General features: G+C 48.2%; 1 protein-coding gene across 3 annotated transcripts; it reads left to right on the forward strand.

Moving 5' to 3' along the window:
• Nucleotides 1-371: 371 nt before the first annotated feature.
• Nucleotides 372-24,521, forward strand: top3b (DNA topoisomerase III beta; the record flags this gene model as incomplete). 3 transcript variants are annotated; one of them, XM_054734648.2, is given in 16 exon segments in its annotated part: nucleotides 372-478; nucleotides 560-634; nucleotides 756-952; nucleotides 1,049-1,205; nucleotides 3,694-3,807; nucleotides 4,928-5,018; nucleotides 6,512-6,666; nucleotides 6,816-6,921; nucleotides 10,544-10,690; nucleotides 12,696-12,869; nucleotides 14,060-14,188; nucleotides 14,265-14,414; nucleotides 19,304-19,404; nucleotides 20,569-20,770; nucleotides 21,059-21,246; nucleotides 24,167-24,521. In XM_054734648.2, coding segments are annotated over 16 exon segments (2,375 nt in total), but the record flags the coding sequence as incomplete, so codon positions are not given.
• Nucleotides 24,522-25,561: the final 1,040 nt, after the last annotated feature.

Raw genomic sequence — 25,561 nt, forward strand, 5'->3', positions numbered from 1 at the left:
CCGATGCTATCAGCACCTGTCTCTCGGTCCCTCGGGCGACACCTCCTTTTGGAGCATTTTTCAGACATGAAGTATGGGTGGATTAAGACTCTGGTAGGAGCGTCAGCCTTCTACATGAGGTCATCTCAGACTTCCTTATTGAGGCTCTGGACATCAGGTATGCTGATGACTCTGGTGTAGTGGCATCAGAATGTGAGGGACAAGGCAGCTTAGTGTTTAGGACATCTTCTCTGTTTTCCTGCCAAACACAACTGGTCCCCTGAGCCAACCAGCAACAGTATAACAATGACTCTTGTGCTGTTTCTGTACCGGCTTCTGTGGTTTGGTGCTTCTAGCCAAAACCTGACAGCTTGTGCTGTTCATTTTTTAAGGGAAATACAACAACTGGGACAAGGTGGACCCAGCAGAACTCTTCAGTAAAGCTCCAACCGAAAAGAAGGAGGCTAATCCTAAACTCAACATGGTGAAGTTTCTCCAGGTAGGTAGATGTGTGTGTGTTTAAAGCTCATGGGTCACTAGTGTCACCTTGTGTTTCTCACCACATTCCTGGTGTTGTCAGTTTGAAGCCAGAGGCTGTGACGTGGTGGTTTTATGGTTGGACTGTGATAAAGAGGGCGAGAACATTTGTTTTGAGGTAATTTTAGTTCCATCTCCTGCAGACATTGATCAGAAAGGTGCACATGGAAAGTAACGATCTGTTGTTTCAGTACCGGCTCGTATTACAGTTAAGAAAACACTTTTGTTTTTGCTCCAAGGTACTGGATGCCATCCAGCCAGTGATGAATAAGGGGAACGTTAAGGATCAGACGGTGTTCCGAGCCAAATTCAGCTCCATAACTGACACGGACATCTGGAACGCTATGAACCATCTTGGAAAACCAAACCAGAATGAAGCCCTGTCAGTGGATGCCCGTCAGGAGCTGGACCTGCGAATAGGCTGTGCCTTTACCCGGTACACACACAGCTGGCTTGTGTAGCTGTGACTCTCCACAGCTGAGTTTGCAGAGAAAAGAACAATCTGGTCGTATTTATGTTTCCCGTCCTTCAGATTCCAGACCAAGTATTTTCAAGGCAAATACGGAAATCTGGATTCCTCGTTGATCTCTTTTGGACCATGCCAGACCCCAACCCTGGGCTTCTGTGTGGAACGTCACGACAAGATTCAGTCGTTCAAACCAGAAACATACTGGGTTCTCCAGGCAAAGGTACGCCACCTCCTCAGCACCAGGAGATGATAAACATGCTCAACAAGACTTCTACTCTCCCATTCTTGTTTATAATGGTTGTCTGAAATCTTAAAGGGGACACAATCTACTTCTTTTAAAACAAACTGTAATTGATCTGTGGTTGATACAAGATGTGTTTACATACTGTAGTTCTTTGCTCTAAATCCATCTCGCATGACGTGATCTCAGCAGCACCTTTATCGTTTTTTACATTTTCAGTTCCTTCCAGAATGAGCCGTTTCAGGGCTCTGTCATTTTTAGGGACCCAGCTTTTGCTGGCCACGCCCACTCATCCCTGATATACTGGAGCCATTTCTCAATATGCGTACTTGTCTGAACTTGTGTACTACTCACATACTTATGAGATGTCATCAACGACGGCCCAAGTACTGTTCCAATTCTAAGTCCGTCTCATGGCATGTTCACCCCACTTCATGTGGGCAGCAGCCTAAGGGGCTCGACACACGGGAGGCGACAAACGACCGCGATCAGCGAAATTCCTCGCTGTCGCTTTTATTACCTGTCACACAGGAGGCGACCCGCGGCAGCGGCCAGCGGCGAAGCCGTCTACGCGTTCTGTTCCATGGCGAAATCGTATTTTCCGTTGTTTTGTTTGGCTGTGTCAGGTTGGAGGGAATTAAGGTTATTTAAGCGGTTCAGAGTTAATAAAGCGGTAGATATGATGTTTCACAAGGTGCTGCTAGAGTTATGTGAAATCTTACTTCTGATTTTACTATAAAACATAATAATAATCAACTTCTCCTCCATGTTTGCTCGGAGATGTACGGAGCATCCTGTCCGCTCATTGGTCAGTAGGGTTGTCACGGTAACCGGTATAGCGGTAAACCCCGGTAAAAAAGTTGACAATAAAAATAACCGTCCAGTTTTTAAAAAACTGAATTATCTCGGTGGGTTTACCGTGGCCGCGGTTTCGGCGTGGTGACCCTTACCAGCCACCGTCGCTTCAGCTGAAGTTCCCGCGGCGCGCACTTTTTAGTTTGCAACCAAAACTTTGAAGCTGAAATAATGGCCGAAGGAGGAGACGGCAGCGCCCAGGACATCCATCAGCCCTCAAAGAAGACTAAATCGGAAGTATGGGCATATTTGGGATTTCTGAAAAATGCTGAGGGACAGTTAATAGAAGACGGCTATCCCGTTTGCAGAACGTGCAGGAATCAAGTGTCTGCAGAAGGCAGCAACACTTCTAATCTAACGGCACATCTGCGTGACCATCACCCACGTCTCTACAGCCAGTGCAAGGTAAGTTAACATTAGCATTTTAGCTTAAATGCATGACGCGAGGACTTTTGGTTGAGGGAGAATGCAACGAGTCACTATATACTGCAGCCGCAGCGCCCTCTGCCAGCATTTAAACCGTGTCACGGACACCCTGTTGCTGGATGAAGCATCTTATTTGTTGATGATGAAGAGAAATATACAATTAGTTCCTTGTCATTGGTTTGTTTACTTATTCAATGCCATTTATACTTGAACATTTGGATTTGATTACATAGTGTAGTAGTTATTTTAGTCAGTTGTTTAAAGTGGCTATTTATTTTAAATACATATTTTTTTAAGGTTGACTTGTACAGCGCTCAAGTCAAGTGTGGACTGGAGTTTTAGATTTTCATTTTGATAATGAAGAAAACAAGTATATGAGAAAACAAGTGGTGTTTCTTTGATTTGTTTACATATTGTTTATGTTTTGAATGTTTGGATTTGTATCATTTAAACCTGCACTGACTACTGTAACACGTTCCAGAAAAAGAAGCTATTTGTTCCTTTACTTGTGAAAAGTTGCACTTTTGCTAAGGCTTTGTGTTATTTTAGGTTTAATAAACATGTTAAACCTTTTCAGAACTATTTCAGTTTGTGTAGAACAGGACTATCAATGCTTTCTGAACATATGCAACACCGTTTAAAAAATACCGCGATAATACCGAAAACCGTGATCATTTTGGTCACAATAACCGTGAGGTTACATTTTCATACCGTGACAACCCTAGTGGTCAGTGAATGAAACCTCCGTTGATTGGTCCTCGTCCGAGCGACGGCGATGAAAAGTTGAAAATATTTCAGCTTTCTGGGATCGCGTCGCTGGGTCGTCCGTGCACGACACGTGCACGAGCGCAAAATTTCACACGCACGTTTTCCGCGTTTCGCTTAATAGGAGGGAGACCCGCGATTATCGCTTTGCCGCGCTTGTCTCATTGAAAAAGTATGGAGGAGAGGCGATGTGGCCTCCCGTGTGTCGAGCCCATAAGCGGGGAAGCCTAGACTTCCTTCTCCTAACCAGTCGAACGGCGTTTCTTGGGGAATCCTAAGGCATTCCCAGGCCACCAAGTTTGGAGTGTCTATGGAGACTGTAGAGACCCACATGGCAGCACGAAATGAGGTTCCCTTTAACTCCGTTTGAGTTTTGTGTTTGTTTTTATCTCTCACGATGAACATGTTGTGTCTCTATCAGGTGTTTAAAGGAAAAGACAACCCACTGACACTGGACTGGGACAGGGTGAGAGTCTTTGACAGAGAAGTGGGACAGATGTTCCTCAACCTCGCCAAGACATCTGGGGAGGCCCGGGTAGGCGTCAGAACCTCAGAACCTCTTGTTTTAAGCTGGAGAGACATTACTAAATCCTCGTGATGGTTCTACTCAAAAACCAACAGCTTTTCTACTTTTTTGACTAAAACGTTATTGTGTTTCATGCAGGCTAAACATAAAATAGTCTCCTACACCTATCTCCTGTATTAGTTTCTGATAGAAGATAGTCTCCTACACCTATCTCCTGCATTAGTTTCTGATAGAAGATAGTCTCCTACACCTATCTCCTGCATTAGTTTCTGATAGAAGATAGTCTCCTACACCTATCTCCTGCATTAGTTTCTGATAGAAGATAGTCTCCTACACCTATCTCCTGCATTAGTTTCTGATAGAAGATAGTCTCCTACACCTATCTCCTGCATTAGTTTCTGATAGAAGATAGTCTCCTACACCTATCTCCTGCATTAGTTTCTGATAGTCTCCTACACCTATCTCCTGCATTAGTTTCTGATAGAAGATAGTCTCCTACACCTATCTCCTGCATTAGTTTCTGATAGTCTCCTACACCTATCTCCTGCATTAGCGTCTGACAGAATATAGTCTCCTACACCTATCTCCTGCATTAGTTTCTGATAGAAGATAGTCTCCTACACCTATCTCCTGCATTAGTTTCTGATAGAAGATAGTCTCCTACACCTATCTCCTGCATTAGTTTCTGATAGAAGATAGTCTCCTACACCTATCTCCTGCATTAGTTTCTGATAGTCTCCTACACCTATCTCCTGCATTAGTTTCTGATAGAAGATAGTCTCCTACACCTATCTCCTGCATTAGTTTCTGATAGAAGATAGTCTCCTACACCTATCTCCTGCATTAGTTTCTGATAGTCTCCTACACCTATCTCCTGCATTAGCGTCTGATAGAAAACAGACGGTGAAACTCTAGGATTAGAAAATCCTGACAGATCTACGTCATCCTGTCACTAACATTCATGGACTCACCCATCTGAACTCATGACGGGGAAGCTATTGTTGGTTTAGTCCAGGAAACAGCGGAGTACGTCTCTGCTAGTAGAAGCTAACCAGTAATAGTTAGTCATCAGTACGGGGTAATCTACATGTTTGACCGAAGCTCCTTTTGCCGATGCTTCCTACTGCAGGTGGAGTCGGTGAGTAAAAAGGAGAAGAGCAAGCAGCGACCTCAGGCGCTGAACACGGTGGAGATGCTGAGAGTGGCCAGCTCTGCTTTGGGTAATTCTTCACACTTTAATGTTTGTTAACGTGCGGACCGTCTGCAAAAATACCAGGGCCTCATTCATCAAGCTATCTTACACACAAAACGGGGTCGGAAAACTGCGTAAGCAACGTTCCACGCAAACTTTGGGATTTATGAAAGGAAACTTAATGGAAAAATGTGGCAACTTTAAGTTGCCTAAGGACCTGGCTTACACACATGCTGGACATGGAGAGCACCTGCAGTGCTGCTGCTGAGAAGATACAGTTATGAAATCCTGCAGCGTTATCACTTGTACCGCTTCGTTTTCACACAGACAAGACCCCCCACATGCACTTGCACGCGCACACGCGTGTGACTTTCACTCGGAAGTCTGGGGATCGAATCCAGATTGGATCATTTTTTATATCCACCACAGATCTCTCTGAAGAACTCCCAGCATTGACGGCTTCAGCAACGCTGTGCCACTCCGTGGATTTTCTCTTATTTGTTTTGCAAAAGCACTTCCTTTCATTTCTCCACCTCACCCACAGGTACCTCAACTTCTGCTCGTGAAATAGCGCTTCCTTGATCTACGGTCGCCATGTCATTGGCGGAGCGCTGCAACAGCCGGCTTATGTATATGCATGAGACCCACAAGGCACTTTGCATTGACTATTTATGGCAGTAAGTGGGCGTGGTGAGGGGGGGATGTGACTAAAATGCAGCTGAGAACCTTTCTAGATAGTTTCTGATTTATGAAGCGGAGATTGCGTGCAGCCGTGCGTCCTCCATGTTTGATAGATCACACACCTGCTTGGGGTAAGTACTTTTTTCTTGCTGAGCTTAAGAACGGTTTTAGTACGGATTCTACGCCATGTTTGATCAATGAGACCCCTGATGAATCCCCCCCCCCCCCCCCAAAAGAAAAACAACAGCAGAAGGTCTGGACTGTCACATAAAACTTGTCCATATACGTTTATGAAAGTTTTCTTGCAGCAGCACAAGGATGCTCAAAACTTGAGAATTCCAGCTTCCCATTGTTACCCGTACTTCTGCGGGGTCAGGTTTATGGTGGTCAGAGAAACGGTTCCTGGAGTTGGTTTTAATCTGGGCTCAATCGGTTGGACCTGCATCCATGCACGTCTCCCGGTCCGTTTCCATCTGATGACTACATGTTCCCGTCAGAGGGAGCAACTTCTCCCAGTGTGGGAATAACGGAGAGGGAATCAGTGAAGGATTAAACTAGATGCTAGAATGAGGAACAGCTGCAGCCACCCAGAACTGTGCTGGGTCAGAACCCTCTGTCTGCAGAGGAAATGGGTCCAGTTTAAAAAAAACGACATTTTCAGAAAACTTTTAAAAGATTTTTGATGAACTGACTGAAGTGTTTATGAGCGGCGTTAACGTGGGTCGCTCTCATTCAGATGAGTGTCCTGAACCCAAAGTGGGCCCGGCTCTCGGACTTCTGTCACTGGCCCGCAGAACCAAACAGGAGAAGCTAACAGGCAGGTGTTTGCTGATGTTCCAGGTATGGGCCCCCAGCATACTATGCAGACTGCCGAGCGTCTGTATACTCAGGGCTACATTAGCTACCCACGGACTGAGACCACCCACTACCCGGAGAACTTCGACCTGAAGGGAGCTCTGAAGCAGCAGATCAACTGCCCCATGTGGGCAGAAGAGGTCAGGCCTGATGATCATTTCAGCCATTTAGATTTAAAAGTGTGTGCTCATGTACATAGACCTGTGGTTCTGGAACAGGAAGTTGGTAAACAACTCGTGCTGCTGCAGTAAAATGGATGTTTAACACATATTTTAAACCTGTACTTCAGGTAAAAGCTCTGCTTTCAGATGGGATCAACCGACCCAGGAAGGGAACCGACGCAGGAGACCATCCACCCATTACACCCATGCGTGCTGCTTCAGAGGGGGAAGTGGGTGAGTTGGACAGGCCGCCACCTAAAGGGATGATTGTGTGTATTAAGATAGTGTCCACGCCCTGACTGGGCCGGGCCGGGCCTTTAGGTACCAGACTACAGGGAGCTCCGTTCAGACGCCCGAGATCCAAGAGCAGCTCGTCTGTAAAACAGGAGGTTCAGTAGAAAAGTGGATGTGCAGCAATATCAACACGTTCAACACAGCGACTTCAGCTGCTTCTCACACCAGACCCTCTGTCAGGAGCCCTGGCAGCTGTTGTGACGACACGGTCAGAAGATGCGTCAGACACCTTTAAAAACTGACCAGGTGGACAAACATGATCAAAGCTTCATCATTAAATATCTAAATAGCACCTTTAGTGAATAATATACGGCTTTATGCACACTTAGATGCTTAAAATGTGAAACACGCTGTACTAAAGGGATAAAAAGTGAGTTTTTCATGATCTGTCTCCTTTAAAGGAAAAAAGGTGTAACGTGTCCCTGCAGAATATAAATACATCATTTCCTACCAGATATTCATGCAGACAAAACTAATAGTGTGTAAATAAAAGTGACCTAAATGACACAGCAAAAGAAGTCTTTTGCTATGACCTGACTAGGATTTGAATCCCTGGTCCCTGGGCTGACTCAACCACTAGGCCACTGGGAAGGCCTGGCTGGTCTGCAGCAGGAACCACAATACTCCCTAACAGGCTGCTGGTACAGATGAACGGTTTTACATAACTTCACTTCAGTTCAGTTTATTTAAAGGTCACCAAATCACAGCACGAGTGGTCTGAAGGCACTTCACTGAGTAAACGTTCCAACGGTTGTGTCAGCCACGCCCATACTAGGCAAGCATGTAGAGACCGTGGAGAGGAAAACCCTCCTTTAAAGTGACTCTAAGCACTTTTTAGCACGCTACTCCTAAAGTTGCTGTTTTTTCTGCTGGACAACTAGTTTTCTATCATAATGCCAGCTCACTTTCGTAACGTGTAGCTGCTCAGTCCTGGGAGCCAGGTTTGTGTGATTTAAACGAAAAACCAACCCCAGCTGTCTCAGATGAGAACAAACCATTACTCAGATTAAAAATTTAAATTAAAATGTTGGCTAATTTCCTACAAAGAGAAGGAAAAAGATCAGTGAATATCAAGTGTCTCTAATAATCAAAAACCTCTAAGATGAAGAGAGTGACAACACTATAATGCAAGAAGCCTGTGTCCTCATATGTGGATGCAGAGTCTCAGGTGGAGGTGAGTGATTGTGTTGGTAGAAACTTTACCGACTTCACACCAAAGAGCACTCTGCAGCCCTCTGTGCACCAGAAACAGTGCTGAACAGTCCTCTGGAGCAGGTAGGTGTGCTAGGGGCCGCTCTTCAGCTGATTAATGCTGTTAGAGATGGAGCTCCATAGCCTGGCCTGTCAGACCTGCGCTCTGTCTATTCTACCCAGACACTTCCCATCAGGCGCACAGCTAGGGTGGGGGACAGGGGATCTGCCAAGAGCTGATCACACCAGCTGTCTGTGTGCAGCACGAGACCCGGGGACCGCTACAGTTTTATGGGTTTTTTACTGTGAATATCATTGCAATTGTTTTCTTTTTATTCAGTAACAAGCAAGACAGATGGAGCCGAAGCTGATCACCTCTAGCTAATTTTGTCAGTAAAATCCATCGACATACATATACCGGACATCTCCTTTCCATAGACTAATAACACGTTTTTGTACTAAAATGGGAGGTGGCCTCCACCGCCATTTTGACCGTGTCACAGGTTCCGTCAAGCCCAGACAATTCCATAAAAGGGAGGAGAGGAGGAGCTGAGGGTGGGGCTGTAAGGCTGGGATCAACTGACGACACCCGGTCGAACTAGCTACAAGCTAACCTGAAGCTAACCCAAAGCTAACACGGAGGTGGGAGCTAAGCTAACGGAGGTAGCAACCTAGCTACAACCGGAGTTAACTGTGCACAACACCAGAGCTTCTGAGTCAGAGATACGCCGGGCTGACTGCTGGGTACAACCGGGTGGAACACAGAGGTCTCCGAGACCTCCACAAGCCGATAGTGGGACCCCAGCTCCACCAACATGTTATATTTCAACCCATTTTCTAAAGTGCAGCATTATGTTAAATGCACTGGGTTTTACCCTATTACATTTACATTTCATGGTTAAACAGTACATGTTAAAATCTAAGCTCAGCTCGGCAGTGACCTAAAATACATAAATATAATTTTACTTACCGAAAAAATGAAGTGGAGACTCCTTGGACGCTCTATTAGTGCAATTAATGCCCCAGCAAGTCATTTTGTCCAACAATTGCACAAAAATATCCAAACAAGAACACACAAACACAGAGACTCAAAATCCCGGAACAGTTTCCAGGCCAGACCGAGGCTCTACTGAGGCCTTTCCACGGAGCTAGCTCTGTGGTCACGTGGGTCTGATGCTCATTAATTATACAGAATTTTAGGCTTTTAATACACTTAAACAGAAGAGTGAGAAAAACATTCACCCCCCTCAGAGTTGTCATGAGTGTAAACTAGATCATTTAAACCAAAAACATGTTCTGGTACCAGGCTGTAAACATGTTTATTTCTGCTGTGAAATTGGTATTTTTAACATGGGAGTCAATGAGGATTTGCTCGCTTCTGACACCAGCCCCTAGTGGATGAGGGTGGAACTGCAATTTTTGGTACTTCTGGGTTGGGCCCAATTTCAGAGCCGCATTGTGGGGGCCTGGTAAAATCGCGCACACACACACACACACACACACACACACACACAGCGTATGAGGTGGCATGGAAACAAAACCATACTCAAAAGAGCTGACTCTAACCGTTCTGTACAGAGCTGCTTTAGGCTTAGTGCTCGTGGAGAACTAGCTTTACAGTTAACTAAAGTTAACAGCTGAAATAGCAGGAAATAATACAGTTAAAGAGCAGACTGTAGAAGAAAGCAGTAGAGTGTGAAAAGTGGTCAGTGTATCCTCCAGCAGTCTAAGCCTATAGCAGCATAACTACAGAGATAACTCTGGATAATCTATCCTATTTAGATGGAGGCATGTTGGAGGCAGGGTAAGGGAGAGCCGTCTTTACCGACTGTACACTCCACCTCCCTGTACTCCCCCACTTGTCCAGATCTAGGCTAACATCAGATTTTAACCATAGGCCCTATCAAATAAAAATGTTTTAAGCCTATTCTTAAAAGTAGACACAGTGTCTGCCTCACGGACTAAAGCTGGGAGCTGGTTCCACAGGAGAGGAGCCTGATAACTAAAAGATCTGCCTCACGGACTAAAGCTGTATATTTTTGAACAGCATAAATATATTTGTGACATAGTTTTCAAGCTGTCATCCGCCCACTGTGTGTTTTCATGTTGAACCATGTGATTCCTTCCAGCTCACAGGCCTGTTTAGGCATCGGCGAAAATCCCGGGGGGGACATGTCCCCCTCTGGTATAAAGTGGCCCCCCCCCTAAAACTGGAGCATATAAACAGACGTAACAGTGACATAGTGTTGTCCAATGGAAGCAGAGCACAACCTGAAGCCTGGTCTGGACAGCAGCTGAGCTGTTCCCTCTCATCATCTAGGTCCGGCTCTGTGGGCCTGTAACAGATCCTCTCTGCTGTTCTGTCCTGCAGGAAGTGACGGCTGGCGCCTGTACGAGTACATCACACGTCATTTCATCGCTACCGTCAGCCAAGACTGCAAGTTCCTACAGACCACAGTAGACTTCGTTATTGGCACCGAGGCCTTCTCTTGCACTGGGAAAACCCTCATTTCACCAGGTGAGACCACCAGACCGCTTCAGAATCGCTACAGCCAGCCACTCGCCAAACCAGCGCAGACATCACAAATCAAACTCCACGAAAAGTCAGCTTCATGTGAAGATCTGCTGAACAAATTAAAATGTGAAACCCCGCCGAGACCAGAGCAGCAAGACCTTGTCAGTGTGAAGTTAAAGGAGGAAATCACACAAGATGGAGAAGGCGTCATCCCAGCAGCAAAGTTACTGGTTCAAGTCCCAGCTGCAACCTTTGTGAGGGATGCTAGCGTGTCCTCCTTCACGCATGCATGGGTCTACTCCTACATCAGGTCGTGGGGGCAGCAGCCTCGGCAGGGTGGCCCACACTTCCCTCTCCCCAGCCACTTGGGCCAGCTCCTCCGGGGCAATCCAGAGGCGTTCCTGGCCAGCCGAGACACGTAGTCCCAATTCCTGATCTGAGTCATCATTCCTTCTCGTCTGGCTTCACGGTGTGTCCTGCCTAGAACCTTTGTGGGTTGAACTAAAGCTGCTTTAGCAAATCTCCAGAACAAGCTAGATGGTCCAATAGATGCTGTTGGTCCATAATGTGTTGTTATGGAGGTTTTTAGACAAACATGAGAGAATCCCTTCACTGGTTTATTTCTTTTATCTCCACAATTTATTTACTTATAACATCCGACTCCGGATAAGCGGATGGATGGATGGAGTTTTCCCTAAATGTTCCCCTTAGATCCCTGAGCACCATAGTGCCGGATCCTATCGGTGATTGTTGCCATCTCAGGCATGTTCCTTGTTCCAGCTCCTTTAGAGCTCACCGCTGCACCAGCACAGGGCCACTAGAAGGGAAGAACTATTCTTTCTGTGCCTGCGCCTCTCTCCGGAGCCTAGATTTCCATCTCAGTTGTCATGGTTACCTGTGACATGCGGTCGATTAGCAATCGTGAGCTCGCACGGACTTCTGGCGTGTTTAATATTTTGCTCGTCCCTCGTGAGGGTATCGCACTGTTGAAGCGGCGCTGCGACCCAAAAAGTATCAGGACCGCTCACGGTGCATGTGCAATCCTGCATCAACACCGCTCGCTCGCTATTTCCCTAATAACACGTTGTTCGTTTTTGTTTCTACACGTTTTTTTACTCACAAAGATCGTCAAGAAAGCGTGTTTGTCGTGTTCATGTCAAACTAAACTGATCACTAAACACAGATTTACTTTCTTTATTTCGTTTTCCTCATCCAACCCCATAAATCCCTGTGTGTCCTCCTGCAGCGCTCCCGAAGGACAACAGGCAAGACAAGACAAAAAAGTCTGACGTGTTGAGTAAAAACTGCTATTTTTAGCACATTTTTAGGGCCGACGTGTTGCTACCAGACGTACAGTGTGAGCGCCTGGCTCGTGAGATCTGCCCTGCGAGGAAGTCGTACAGTTTGAGCTGAAGCCGAGTGCTACAAGTGAAAAAGTCGCACAGTGTCCGCCCGGCTTTACTCTGCTCACCTCACATGGACTCACGCTGGCTAAATGAACAAAGACAGTTAAAAAAAACCAGAGTAGTCCTTAGTTTTTAAACAGTTAATGCTGGCAAGTGAAGCTAAAACAGAAAACTAGTTAGAGCTGAGGTACAAACCTGCATGTCAGCCCAGGACTCTAACCCGCACCACCAAGCCTGCTAGCTGACAGCCGTCACCGTGGGGGGTGGGCTTCAGAACCCAGAGCAGATTCAGGAGGACCAGGTCCTGGTGTCAGGAGCCAGAAGATGGAGTCACACACACATTTACATAGGTCTGTTTTGATGAATTTCAAAATAAACCAAACAGGAAATGCATGAATGCAGCCAGAAACTGGTCTGGGGCTGTTTTTCATGAGGAAACAAGAATATCACACGCTAGTGGGTTTTCCATGACATGGCCTCTTTACATGTCTGAGTCGTGTAGCTTAAAGCTTTAGTGGTTTATTCACATTATCGCTGACGTTTAAACCCCAAAGGCTTAAAGACGGATAAAGGACTAAAGCGTTTGTGTGTGTTGCCCACAGGTTACACAGTAGTGATGCCATGGCAGGGCATCGCCCTGGAAGAGGCCATGCCAGCCTGTGAGCGTGGAGATATTTTCACTGTAGATGAGATGAAGCTGGTGGAGAGGCAGACCAGCCCACCCGACTACCTGACGGAGGCTGAACTCATCACGCTAATGGAGAAGCACGGCATTGGTTTGTGAACCGGCCTCTACACACAGCCACCGCACCTCCAACAGGAAATAGCTTCTGATAAGAAAGTGTCTCCAGTTTACCTTAAAGGTGGGAAGTTGGACGCATTACTTGAGCGTTGGCAGAGTCGGGGTTATCTGTTGGATGGGACGTTGTAAACTTCCACATCAAACCAGCACCTCTGTTGCAGGAGCTGGTATTCATACCGGTTACACATCCATAGACGGACAGGGTTCTTACGACAACCATAGCTGTAGACCAGCGCTGGGCAATACATCACAAACGTATCGTTACTGAAATTTCTGACTCTTATGGTGATTATTTTTCCCACGTCAATAAATCTGATAATAAAAATGAAGAGGTGTGTGTAGGTGGGCAGCGTTCATGTCCCTTTAGGAAGCTGCACCACCATGAGCAACACGTGACTGACGTAACACACGACAGCCCCATCTAGTGGACAACCGTTGTATCTGCACACACCTGTAGTTGTCGCCCACTTGTCGTTATCCAGGTGAAATCCTCGATATAAGGTGACACCGGTTTTAGGCCGCATCGGCCAGCCCTGGTGAAGGCTAACTTAACGCTTTAGTCAAACTGCTTGGAAATTCAAAATCACGTCCAACCTCCAGTCGGACTCCTTGCAGCTGAATCGAGCCATCTCCAACAAGAACGGTGTTTTTACATCCAGAAGTCCAATAAAACAGCTGGTCTACAAGGGTAAGCCCTCTTGGCCAAAGGTGACAGCCACGCGTAAGGTGCTAGAAGCATTTTACCCATGAGCTTCCTTCCAGCGGGGACCTGGCCGTTGGAAAAGACCATCCAACCGAACGGCATCCGAGCCACGCTGAGTAGAGCTGCTGGAAGCCCGGTAGGGTGTTGGTGCTGGCTGAGGCCACTCGTGTCAAACACGTGTCATCACCAGACAGGAAACGGATAAAAGAGAATACTTCCGTAGCTGAGACATTCATTTATCCAACAGAACCCAGTTACACAGCAGAAAGTCTTACAGGTGACACCAGACGTCAGAAGCATGCCTGAATAGGAAAGTTCAACACCACCTAGACCTAGAGGAGGAGATGAGTCTAGGGTGAGAGGGTGACGATGGCTGGTGGCTGCAGCTCAACACACAACTCATCAAATCAGGGAGCTCGGCATAACTCTGCAACTTGTAACACATCCCTGTACACCTCCAGGCACCGACGCCAGCATCCCCGTCCACATCAACAACATCTGTCAGAGGAACTATGTGACCGTGGAGAGCGGACGCAAGCTGAAGCCGACCAATCTGGGCGTAGTCCTGGTGCACGGCTACTACAAAACAGGTCCCTTCACTCAGGCAGCCAGAATACCCTGGCCCGGCGCTGGAGGAAGTTAATGTGTGTGTGTGTGTGTGTGTAGACGCAGAGCTGGTGCTGCCCACCATACGCAGTGCTGTAGAGAAGCAGCTGAACCTCATCGCTGTGGGCAAGGCCAACTACCAGCAGGTTCTGCAGCACACGCTCGATATCTTCAAGAGGAAGTTTCACTACTTTGTGGATTCCATCACCAGTAAGTTCAGCCCAGGATCCGTGTTTCTAAGGGTCCGTCTGCAGGAGTGTTCATGGGAGCAGTTCAAACCACCCTGTCCAGCATGTTTTAGCTGTTTCTCTGCTCCCAACACACCCGGGTACACTCAGCCGGTGATTCAACCATTCGGTCGCGTGTGTTAGAGCAGCAGTAGAGCACCATGGACCGTACGTCATGTTCTGTGTCCCACTATCATCCCCAGCCCTCTCTAGACTTCCCCCAGGTGTCCTCCTAATCACTCCCTGATAATTCCTTGTCAGTCTTATTTCAGTCCTCCTCATCTATCTAGTTATTAGTTGTTTATTTTTGCCCTCAGTCTTTAGGTTTAGTTTTATCCGTGTTTTTAGGTAACGGTTTATCTGCCATCCTGCTTGCTTCTTTCCCCTCATTTAGGTTATTGTACGCACCTGCCTTCCCTCCAGATCTCACTCACACCTGTCACCTGTTCCCCTGATCACCTCCCTCTGTGTTTAAAGAGCAAGTAACGTCTAAATTAACTTGTTTTTGCTGATGAACTGTATAAATGAGTGTCTAATAGTGTTTTATATGTGTGTATTCATTGTTTTAGCATTTTGGTGCATTTTCTTTAAAAATGAAAAATGCTGCCTAAATACCACAGTATAGCGCCAACTCCAGCTTAAAACATAGAATTTGACTCATTTTGAATAAATTTTAGCCAATGGCTAAAGAGTAAGATACTACGTAAACCAGTAGAGTACTACGTAGCAGCTCTGTGTCAAAGTTATAAAAGCAACGAGCGTCTCGGCCACGCCTTGTGGCGAGTTGGGAGTTGGATTTGCAATCGAGTGTAGGAGGTTAGCCGTAGTTCAGCATTAGCATATAGCATTAGCATATCCTAGTCTTTAGCGTAGCCTTTAGTGTTATACATACTTATTTAGTGTTAGCTTGGCTGTTGGATATTGTAGTTTAGTTAGTGTTTGGCTGTTAGTGTAATTAGGAAAGTAGTTCGGGTTTAGTGCTCCATATCGTGTTAGCATGGTGAGAAGGTGTAGTGTAGTATGGTTGCGGTGGCTCTGTGGGGTTGCATTCCTTTTCGCTTGACTTAGAAATTAGGCGCCAGTGGTTGCGCGCAATCGGTGTCTGGAAAACATTAGGGATGCACCGATCAGGTTTTTTGTTGCCGATCACCGATACCGATATCAAAGAATGCTGATCACCGATACCGATCACGTGGATTGGCCAGAAATTTTCTTTTTTTTTTTTTTTACCGTGTCCTGTCTGGCTGTGAAGCAAGCAGAACTGATGTCTGAATGCTGGTGACAAGCCTTACAGATTTACTCTCAGGTGGAGCATCAAAGCGTCTGCTTTTAATGTCACGCCTGATACTTAAAACTTTATTGTTATTGTTGTTGAATGCTTTGTAATTCCGACCAGACACGGAGACAGAGGTGAAAGAGAAAGGAAAAGAAAAGGTGTGGTGAGGGGGGGGGGGAGGGGGGGTTCCACAAAAATAAACAATGAACAAGAGTCTGCTTCTAGACCTGCAGAAAAAGACAAAAAAGGGACACAACAACAATACAACAAGATCTAGCTATCACTGCGTCAACTTGATGAAGAAATATATAATCAACATTGCTTAACTGAAGAATCACGATAATAAATCACAGTGCATGTAGTGCCCACCATAGTCTTAAGACAAGTGTTGAACGTGCCCAAGCCCATACTTATGAGAGCACCATGTGAGCACCTGTGTGTGTACACGCGCTTGTTTATGTAAGGTTTCTCTATAGGAGCGTCCTACAGAGAGTGTGAGGGACCACAGGTCCGCCCCCCAAAGATGCGCAGGAGACGGGGGGAGCTCCAAGTCCCAGAGATCCAGGCGTTGCCCCAGAACACAGGAACCCCAAGGAGACTGCCACCAGAAAAGCCCCCGTCCCCCTCGAGAGGCACAGAGGATCGCCCCGGGGGGCACAACCAGCAGCCAGCAGAGTCCCGGGAGACATCAGCGGCAAGCCCACAGGCCCGCCCGCAGCCTCCCACCCCCTAGCCGGCCGAGCCCGGGACCCAGGGGCAACCACCCCCGCCGGGGACCCAGCAGAGCCCAGGGACCCAGACCCCACCAGGCAGCCACCGGGATTGATCAGGCAGATGCCAAAAATCTTAAACCCCGTGACCTGGTTACCACGAACACTCAGGCAGACCATGGCACAAGCCCCCACGCCAGGTGTGGCAGGAGGAGGGGAGACAAAGATCTATATCATCAAGAGAGGTTCCAGGAGAGGGGAGGAGTCAAAGGCCCCACCTGACATATACAGTCATACACAAACACAGTCACACACTCCCTCCCTCATGCTCACACATGCACATACAACCCAAGACTTACAAAAATGCACGCCGGACACCCACTCATGCTCCCCATACACACCCTATTCACTCTGGTCCCGGTACTGCTGCACTGGGTACAACCATCACCGGTAACCAGAGTTTGACCCTTTCTGCTGGGGTGTTGATGAGCAGGCTCCCCCGCCCAACGCTGAGCACAGCAACCCACCACCCCAGACCCCAACCAGATGGCCAGATCTCCCTCCTAGCCTCCAGCCCCAGGAAGCCAAGCAACAACAGAGGTGGCTAAGACCCCTAGTCTCCCTCCGCCTGCTCCAATATAGTGTTGTGTGATCATGAGGTGTATTCCATGGCTGTGGTGAGCGGGCAGTGCGGGCATCATCCAGCATATGCCCGCTGATGCCACCGCACCACCCCACTTACACCCTCAGTCATCAGTGTCTAAGTGCGTTTTAAAATTGGAAGTGGGCACCGGCACCCGGGAGGAGGCTGAAATATCCCCCTGCGAAATGCTGTTGAATGTGCTCACTCCCAAGTCCCTAAGTGTGTGTTTGTGTGGAATGTCGTCAGTGGAAGTGTATAAGGTGCAAATAAAATTGGGGGGCAGGTTGCCACAGGAATGCGGAAATGGAGTCCATACCCGCACTCCCTGACTTGCCCACCCCCCAAGGTCCTATGTGCATGTTTGTGTGATGATGTGAGGGAGCAGGAGGAGAGAAATATGCGGGGATGGGGAGGAATGGCTGGTTGGGCTTAGCCCTCCAGGGAGCCAGCTCCCCTACTGGCCCCAATAGGCACCTCTGTTGTCAAACTGGCCCCCAGGGCATGGAGACCCTAGCCCCATCCCAGCAGAATATCTATGCCCACCCCTGCATTTGCACAACTTCCAGAATATATAAGACATGGGACATCCAGGTAAGGTTTTGGTCCTCCACTTGCGTCCACACCACCTCGTTTTAAAAAAAAAAACTCTGTCTACACGTACCCGGATAAATACGTTGTTAAGGACATACCAGACCTGTAGGCGGCAGTACTTCCCCCGTTCTTAACCTCGTCCGTCGTCTGTGGTCTGAACACATTTAATACGCCTGGTTGCTCCTGTCCGCGCGCTGCAGATGGAAGGATTTCCATGTTTCACAGCTGCAGGGGCAACACGGGTCATTCAAAGCAATACTTTTAGAATTATATGTAACCCTAACCGAATCCAGCTATTGCAACGTTGGTCCACAGTCATCCCACAGCAGCTGCATCTCAACAGGAGAGCAGGTGGTTATGACATGACATCCTTAATGAAAGACTGAAAGTATGGCCCCTGCTGTGCTGCAGAGACTAGATCAGATCTCTGAATCTGAAGGAAACTTCTGATGTCTTGCAGGAAAACTGGATTTTGGATTTTATGGAACATCTCATAAATCAGCAGGTGCTTCAAAGTTGTTCTGATCCAATGTTTACTGACGATCCATACATGTGGGGGGCATCAGACGTGCCTGGCATTGAGACAGGCCTGCAGGAGGGGCAGCTTTGAGCACTGATGTTCTCTGCACAGGTCATGCATTAGTTGCATATAATTGCCCAAAAGGTCCCCTAATGTCACAACTTGACAGCTGACCATTCTTTGTGAAGTGATCACGCTCCTCTGCCGGTCTCCAGAGCGACGTACCTGCTTCAGCTGCTGGAAGGTCTCTGTGATAATGGCCTCCCTACGGCCCCTGGCTGTCCACCACACTGCTCTACTGGAATTTAACAGATGCAGTCTCCGGGCTGCAGATCTGGTCCCTCTGAGGATCTGAAAGAGTGACTCCAGAAACATCTCACAGCGTTACGGTGATGCTCTGGATGAAAGCAGACTCGTGCATCTAGACGTGTGTGTGTGTGGACTTAGAACGGTGATCAGGGACAGCTGTACGGAGCTGATGAAAGAGCTCCACCTCACCCGGGCTGTCCCTGGGACATCTTCCAGCACACAGGTCGTTAACGTTGTTTTTCCTGGAGGTGAGGCTGCGGTCAGCAGGAGCCCGGAGTGAAGATCCCAAACAGCAAGAACAAGCTGGAGTCATAGCGATGTCTTTAAAAACCTGCAGAAATGTGCTCTATAGGTGGGGCAGCTTTTATTTAGCCACAGCGGTGTGACACGATCAGTTAGTGCAGACTTTTATTTTGACAAGCGTAGCAGGGAAGATGACGCTTTCTGATGCCCGTTCTGATTGGTCAGTGAGACGCTACGGCAACGCCCCGCGGCTGGCTGGACCCGGCTCTGTAGGAAACAGGTGTTGGAGACCATGTTCATGTTCAGCCTGCGTGTTAGAGTCACCTGTTGGGATCAGAGATAAAAATGTAAAAACCACATTTTAAATAGACGATGTCCGTAGGACACATGTTGATGCCAAGAGTTTGTTTTTGACTGCCAGCAAGAGTTACTTTAGACATGGAGGACCGCTCTGTATGTGAACATAAATGCTCACTTAATCACTGGTTGTGATGCCAGAACGCAGAAACAGCAGGACGGACTTCCTGTTCCTCAGCTTCAGTTGAACTCTGGCCCGGTGTGCGTTTGTGGTGTGTTACAGGCATGGACGAGCTGATGGAGGTCTCCTTCTCCCCCATCGCTGCCTCAGGAAAGCCCCTTTCTCGCTGTGGCAAGTGTCATCGCTTCATGAAGTACATCCAGGTGAGCAGTCAGAGTGGAGCTGCGTGCATGTGTCATGGTTTGGGACGCAGCTCAGTTTTGGGGTCATGCAGCATGGCAGGAATACAACCTCAGGTGTGTCACCGCTAATTCTGCCACGTTTCTGAAGGTGCTCTGGTGAACAAATGAGACGGGGGAAGTTTAAGCTGGTGAGACTTACCCTAGTATGATGTGGGAGACTGGGAGGCGGAGCTCCAAACATCTCACTGCTGTTACTTCAGCAAAGGAGGCATTTACATTTAGGTCAGCTCTGCCCGGGCCAGGTGGGCATGGATGGTTTATACGGCCTTCTCAAGAATGCGCCGTGAGCGCAGACACGGCTGAAGGGATCTGGAGACGTCCGTGGTGTCCTTCCTTACGTGAGCAGTGGTGCACATGGAGACTCTGACATGAGGCACACAGCTTCCTGCCCTCACTGAGCAGCGGCTCTGCTGTAAGCTCCTCTCACAGCAGATGGTCAGGCCTCACCGCCGGTCCGGGCTGCAGTCAGAAGAGATGTTTACCCCTCTGCATCCAGACTGATGATGAGTCACACGTGTGGGAAGCGACTGCTGGCTGATTCTACCCGCACCAATCAGAAGCTCTGACTTGTACGTAGGCGTGAGGTTAACATTTAGGGTCTACCGGACTCAAGATGGCCACCACCACTAAACAACTTCAGCAAACACACAAACGGCTCTAATGAGTACTCAGCTAAAGTTGGAACTGAGAGTCTTTAGTGACTCACTCTGGGAGATGGCCAATCACAGCAGACGTGGCGTGATGATGTCACGCTACACTTTCAACATTGGACCAGAATGTCTGTGATGGAGAATGTGTCCACGTTAGGTGGTCTTGGTTTGGGGTGATGTCATGTTAGTTTGTCCCGCCAGTGCTAGGACTAAAGGCCTCATGCTGATGGAGCTGAAGGTCTCCTAATGTCTTCTGGACAATATGAGGCTAGACTGATGAGCTGTGGCCTTCAGCAGACTCGCCCCGTTATTGTGTTGATGAGCAAACGCTCGTGTGCGTTCATGGATGAATCATCAGCTCACGGATGTTTGTACAGACCTTGTTGAATATGTACGATGTCTACCGGTGGAGCCGAGGTAAACGTGTCCACGTGTACGTACCTGTGTGTGTGTGTGTGTGTGTGTGTGTGTGTAGGCCAAGCCCTGCAGGCTCCACTGCTCCCACTGTGATGAGACCTACAGCCTTCCACAGAATGGAGCCATAAAGCTGTACAAGGAGCTGCGCTGCCCCCTGGATGACTTTGAGCTGGTTCTGTGGACCTCAGGGGCCCGGGGCAAGAGCTACCCTCTGTGTCCCTACTGCTTCAGCCACCCGCCTTTCAGAGACATGAAGAAAGGTTGTGTTTCTACAGCACCTCCTGTTGCGTACCTCATGTACATCGCTGTGTATCCAGTGTAGAGTAGCGTGTGATAACAGATGTTCTAACATGAAATAAGTACATACATGGAATGCAAGAGAGACTGTCCTGGTGAGCCGGCTAGCTTTGTGTGTAAGTCAGCATCAGGACCACAGCTGGATACACAAACCACCTCACCTTCCAGAGTCGTGTTCTGTCTGAGTAACTCACCTGTGTGTGTGTGTGTGTGTGTGTGTGTGTGTGTGTGTGTGTGTGTGTGTGTCTCAGGTATGGGATGCAATGAGTGCACACACCCATCGTGTCAGCACTCCCTGAACTCTTTAGGAATTGGACAGTGTGTGGAGTGTGAAAACGGGGTTCTGGTTCTGGATCCCACCTCTGGACCCAAGTGGAGGATGGCTTGTAACAAGTGCAACGTGGTGGTGCACTTTTTTGAACATGCGCACAAAGTTCAGGTAAGAAAATGTGACTCATCCCTCACAGCTGGTGTGTGAATGCTGTGGTAGTTACAGGTGACAGGTGTGTGAATGCTGTGGTAGTTACAAGTGACAGGTGTGTGAATGCTGTGGTAGTTAGAGGTGACAGGTGTGTGAATGCTGTGGTAGTTAGAGGTGACAGGTGTGTGAATGCTGTGGTAGTTAGAGGTGACAGGTGTGTGAATGCTGTGGTAGTTACAGGTGACAGGTGTGTGAATGATGTGGTCGTTACAGGTGACAGGTGTGTGAATGCTGTGGTCGTTACAGGTGACAGGTGTGTGAATGCTGTGGTCGTTACAGGTGACAGGTGTGTGAATGCTGTGGTCGTTACAGGTGACAGGTGTGTGAATGCTGTGGTCGTTACAGGTGACAGGTGTGTGAATGCTGTTGTAGTTACAGGTGACAGGTGTGTGAATGCTGTGGTAGTTACAGGTGACCGGTGTGTGAATGCTGTGGTTGTTACAGGTGACAGGTGTGTGAATGTTGTGGTAGTTACAGGTGACAGGTGTGTGAATGCTGTGGTAGTTACAGGTGACCGGTGTGTGAATGCTGTGGTAGTTACAGGTGACCGGTGTGTGAATGCTTTGGTAGTTACAGGTGACAGGTGTGTGAATGCTGTGGTAGTTACAGGTGACCGGTGTGTGAATGCTGTGGTAGTTACAGGTGACCGGTGTGTGAATGCTGTGGTAGTTACAGGTGACCGGTGTGTGAATGCTGTGGTAGTTACAGGTGACCGGTGTGTGAATGCTGTGGTAGTTACAGGTGACAGGTGTGTGAATGCTGTGGTTGTTACAGGTGACAGGTGTGTGAATGCTGTGGTTGTTACAGGTGACAGGTGTGTGAATGCTGTGGTAGTTACAGGTGACAGGTGTGTGAATGCTGTGGTAGTTACAGGTGACCGGTGTGTGAATGCTGTGGTAGTTACAGGTGACAGGTGTGTGAATGCTGTGGTAGTTACAGGTGACCGGTGTGTGAATGCTGTGGTAGTTACAGGTGACAGGTGTGTGAATGTTGTGGTAGTTACAGGTGACAGGTGTGTGAATGCTGTGGTTGTTACAGGTGACAGGTGTGTGAATGCTGTGGTTGTTACAGGTGACAGGTGTGTGAATGCTGTGGTAGTTACAGGTGACAGGTGTGTGAATGCTGTGGTAGTTACAGGTGACAGGTGTGTGAATGCTGTGGTAGTTACAGGTGACAGGTGTGTGAATGCTGTGGTAGTTACAGGTGATAGGTGTGTGAATGCTGTGGTAGTTACAGGTGACAGGTGTGTGAATGCTGTGGTCGTTACAGGTGACAGGTGTGTGAATGCTGTTGTAGTTACAGGTGACAGGTGTGTGAATGCTGTGGTCGTTACAGGTGACAGGTGTGTGAATGCTGTTGTAGTTACAGGTGACAGGTGTGTGAATGCTGTGGTAGTTACAGGTGACAGGTGTGTGAATGCTGTGGTAGTTACAGGTGACAGGTGTGTGAATGCTGTGGTAGTTACAGGTGACCGGTGTGTGAATGCTGTGGTAGTTACAGGTGACAGGTGTGTGAATGCTGTGGTAGTTACAGGTGACAGGTGTGTGAATGCTGTGGTAGTTACAGGTGACAGGTGTGTGAATGCTGTGGTAGTTACAGGTGACCGGTGTGTGAATGCTGTGGTAGTTACAGGTGACAGGTGTGTGAATGCTGTGGTAGTTACAGCTGACAGGTGTGTGAATGCTGTGGTAGTTACAGCTGACAGGTGTGTGAATGCTGTGGTAGTTACAGGTGACAGGTGTGTGAATGCTGTGGTAGTTACAGGTGACAGGTGTGTGAATGCTGTGGTAGTTACAGGTGACCGGTGTGTGAATGCTGTGGTAGTTACAGGTGACAGGTGTGTGAATGCTGTGGTAGTTACAGGTGACAGGTGTGTGAATGCTGTGGTAGTTACAGGTGACCGGTGTGTGAATGCTGTGGTAGTTACAGGTGACAGGTGTGTGAATGCTGTGGTAGTTACAGGTGACAGGTGTGTGAATGCTGTGGTAGTTACAGGTGACAGGTGTGTGAATGCTGTGGTAGTTACAGGTGACCGGTGTGTGAATGCTGTGGTAGTTACAGGTGACAGGTGTGTGAATGCTGTGGTAGTTACAGCTGACAGGTGTGTGAATGCTGTGGTAGTTACAGGTGACCGGTGTGTGAATGCTGTGGTAGTTACAGGTGACAGGTGTGTGAATGCTGTGGTAGTTACAGGTGACAGGTGTGTGAATGCTGTGGTAGTTACAGGTGACAGGTGTGTGAATGCTGTGGTAGTTACAGGTGACAGGTGTGTGAATGCTGTGGTAGTTACAGGTGACCGGTGTGTGAATGCTGTGGTAGTTACAGGTGACAGGTGTGTGAATGCTGTGGTAGTTACAGGTGACAGGTGTGTGAATGCTGTGGTAGTTACAGGTGACCGGTGTGTGAATGCTGTGGTAGTTACAGGTGACAGGTGTGTGAATGCTGTGGTAGTTACAGGTGACAGGTGTGTGAATGCTGTGGTAGTTACAGGTGACAGGTGTGTGAATGCTGTGGTAGTTACAGGTGACAGGTGTGTGAATGCTGTGGTAGTTACAGGTGACAGGTGTGTGACACCATAACTGTTATTTATGGTTTCCATTCACGACATCGCTGAAAGCGTTTCCAAGCTTGATGACGATTCTGTTTCCTGTGACTTTACGCTCTGGAGAGCCTACCTCCTACTGTTGTTTATGGGAGAAGGATGAAAGGAGGTGTAAAGAACAGGTCCAGCGATGCTGCTGACCAGGTGCTCTCATGGCTATGAGCTGCTCGGCCAGAACCAGACTCAACAGGTCCGGCTGGTTTGGATGGTAGTTCAGGCTGAGTTAGGGGTGTACCCACACAGCGGTATGTTTAGCATTCATCTGTCCTCTGTTAGGTTGCTACGGAGAGCTGTGATGCATGCGAGGCCTCTCTGGTGGCGGTGGACTTCAACAAGACCCGGACGCCGCTCCCGGCTGGGGAGACGCAGCACGCCGGCTGTGTCTTCTGCGATCCCGTCTTCCAGGATCTGGTGGAGCTTAAACACGCCACCATGAGGCATGCAATGCACCGAGGCGGAGGTGCGCGGCGCGGAGGGCGAGGGCGAGGCAGGGGTCGCCGTGGCAACCCAAAGAAACCCAAAGATAAAATGGCTGCGTTGGCAGCCTACTTTGTATAGTTTTGATGTGGTGTGGATGCCCTGCAGCGGGAGCTGTGACGGACTTGTTTCATTAAAGCTGAACTAGCCTCTAGTGTGTGTTTATGGCTCTCTGCTCTGGCTCCGCCCCACAGCTACCTCCACCTCCACTCGTAAGTTCCTAGCTGGACCCACGCAACATTCATTTCTAGTTTAATTTTGAACCATTTTTGGTTACTAAGGTCCTGCTAAACCCAGATCTCAGACATGGTTCTGTATGTGAAACGCCTGTGGTACCGGGCCAGAACATGTGCCCGTAACTGCAGACGTGCTGTCGGATAACTGGAATGAGTCCAGCAGGGGGCAGTATGGACATCCAGAGCTGTTGAACATGTAGGAGCCAAACCAAAGGAGTTGTGATGTTTGCCTTTACTCTCGCTCTAAGGAGACCAGCAGCTCTGCTGCTGAGAAGTGTGCTCCAGAAGCAGTCCACTCACTTGGTTTTTATTAAAAATAGGTGGAAGTTACCGTGTTTCCACCTACAAATACTTCTGTAGCTAGTGTTTGTCTTTGTTCTGCTGACAAAGCAGTCATTCACTGAGCAGGTGTTAAATCCAGCGTGTTTATACGGTGCCAGATCATGACAAGTGTTGCCTCGAAGCACGGCGCAGAATAAAACATTCCAGTTGAGTTCAGTTGGTTATCTCAACTATTTCTAAAGCTCCACAGGGGTGACAGCAGAGCACGGTACAGAGAAACAACAGGACAAGACTTACAACTAGAGTCAAAACAACATAGGTGGCAATAGAAACATCAACGGCCAGAGGTGAAAGCCAGGTCCAAGAAAAGTGTCCTTAGCCCACCATTAAAAATGGCCACCAAAGCCGTACAGGGTAGTGCAGCTCATCCCAAAGGTTTGGGCCGGCCACAGAGAACGGCCTCTCTCTTGTCTTTCAGCGGGTCCTAGGGGCAGAGCAGAAGATGGTTCTCTGAGTGGAGTGCTTGTACCGGTCTGTAAGTACGACAGAGACAACCCATGCAATAATAAAAAAACCACAAAAAGGATTTAAAAACAAATTCTAAAATCAACAGGCAGCCAGTGCAGAGGCCGGGGAACCACTACAAACTCAGTCGCTGCATTTTGCTCCAGTTGTG

This window comes from Nothobranchius furzeri, chromosome 17, assembly GCF_043380555.1.
Source record: "Nothobranchius furzeri strain GRZ-AD chromosome 17, NfurGRZ-RIMD1, whole genome shotgun sequence".
Classification (NCBI taxonomy): domain Eukaryota; kingdom Metazoa; phylum Chordata; class Actinopteri; order Cyprinodontiformes; family Nothobranchiidae; genus Nothobranchius; species Nothobranchius furzeri.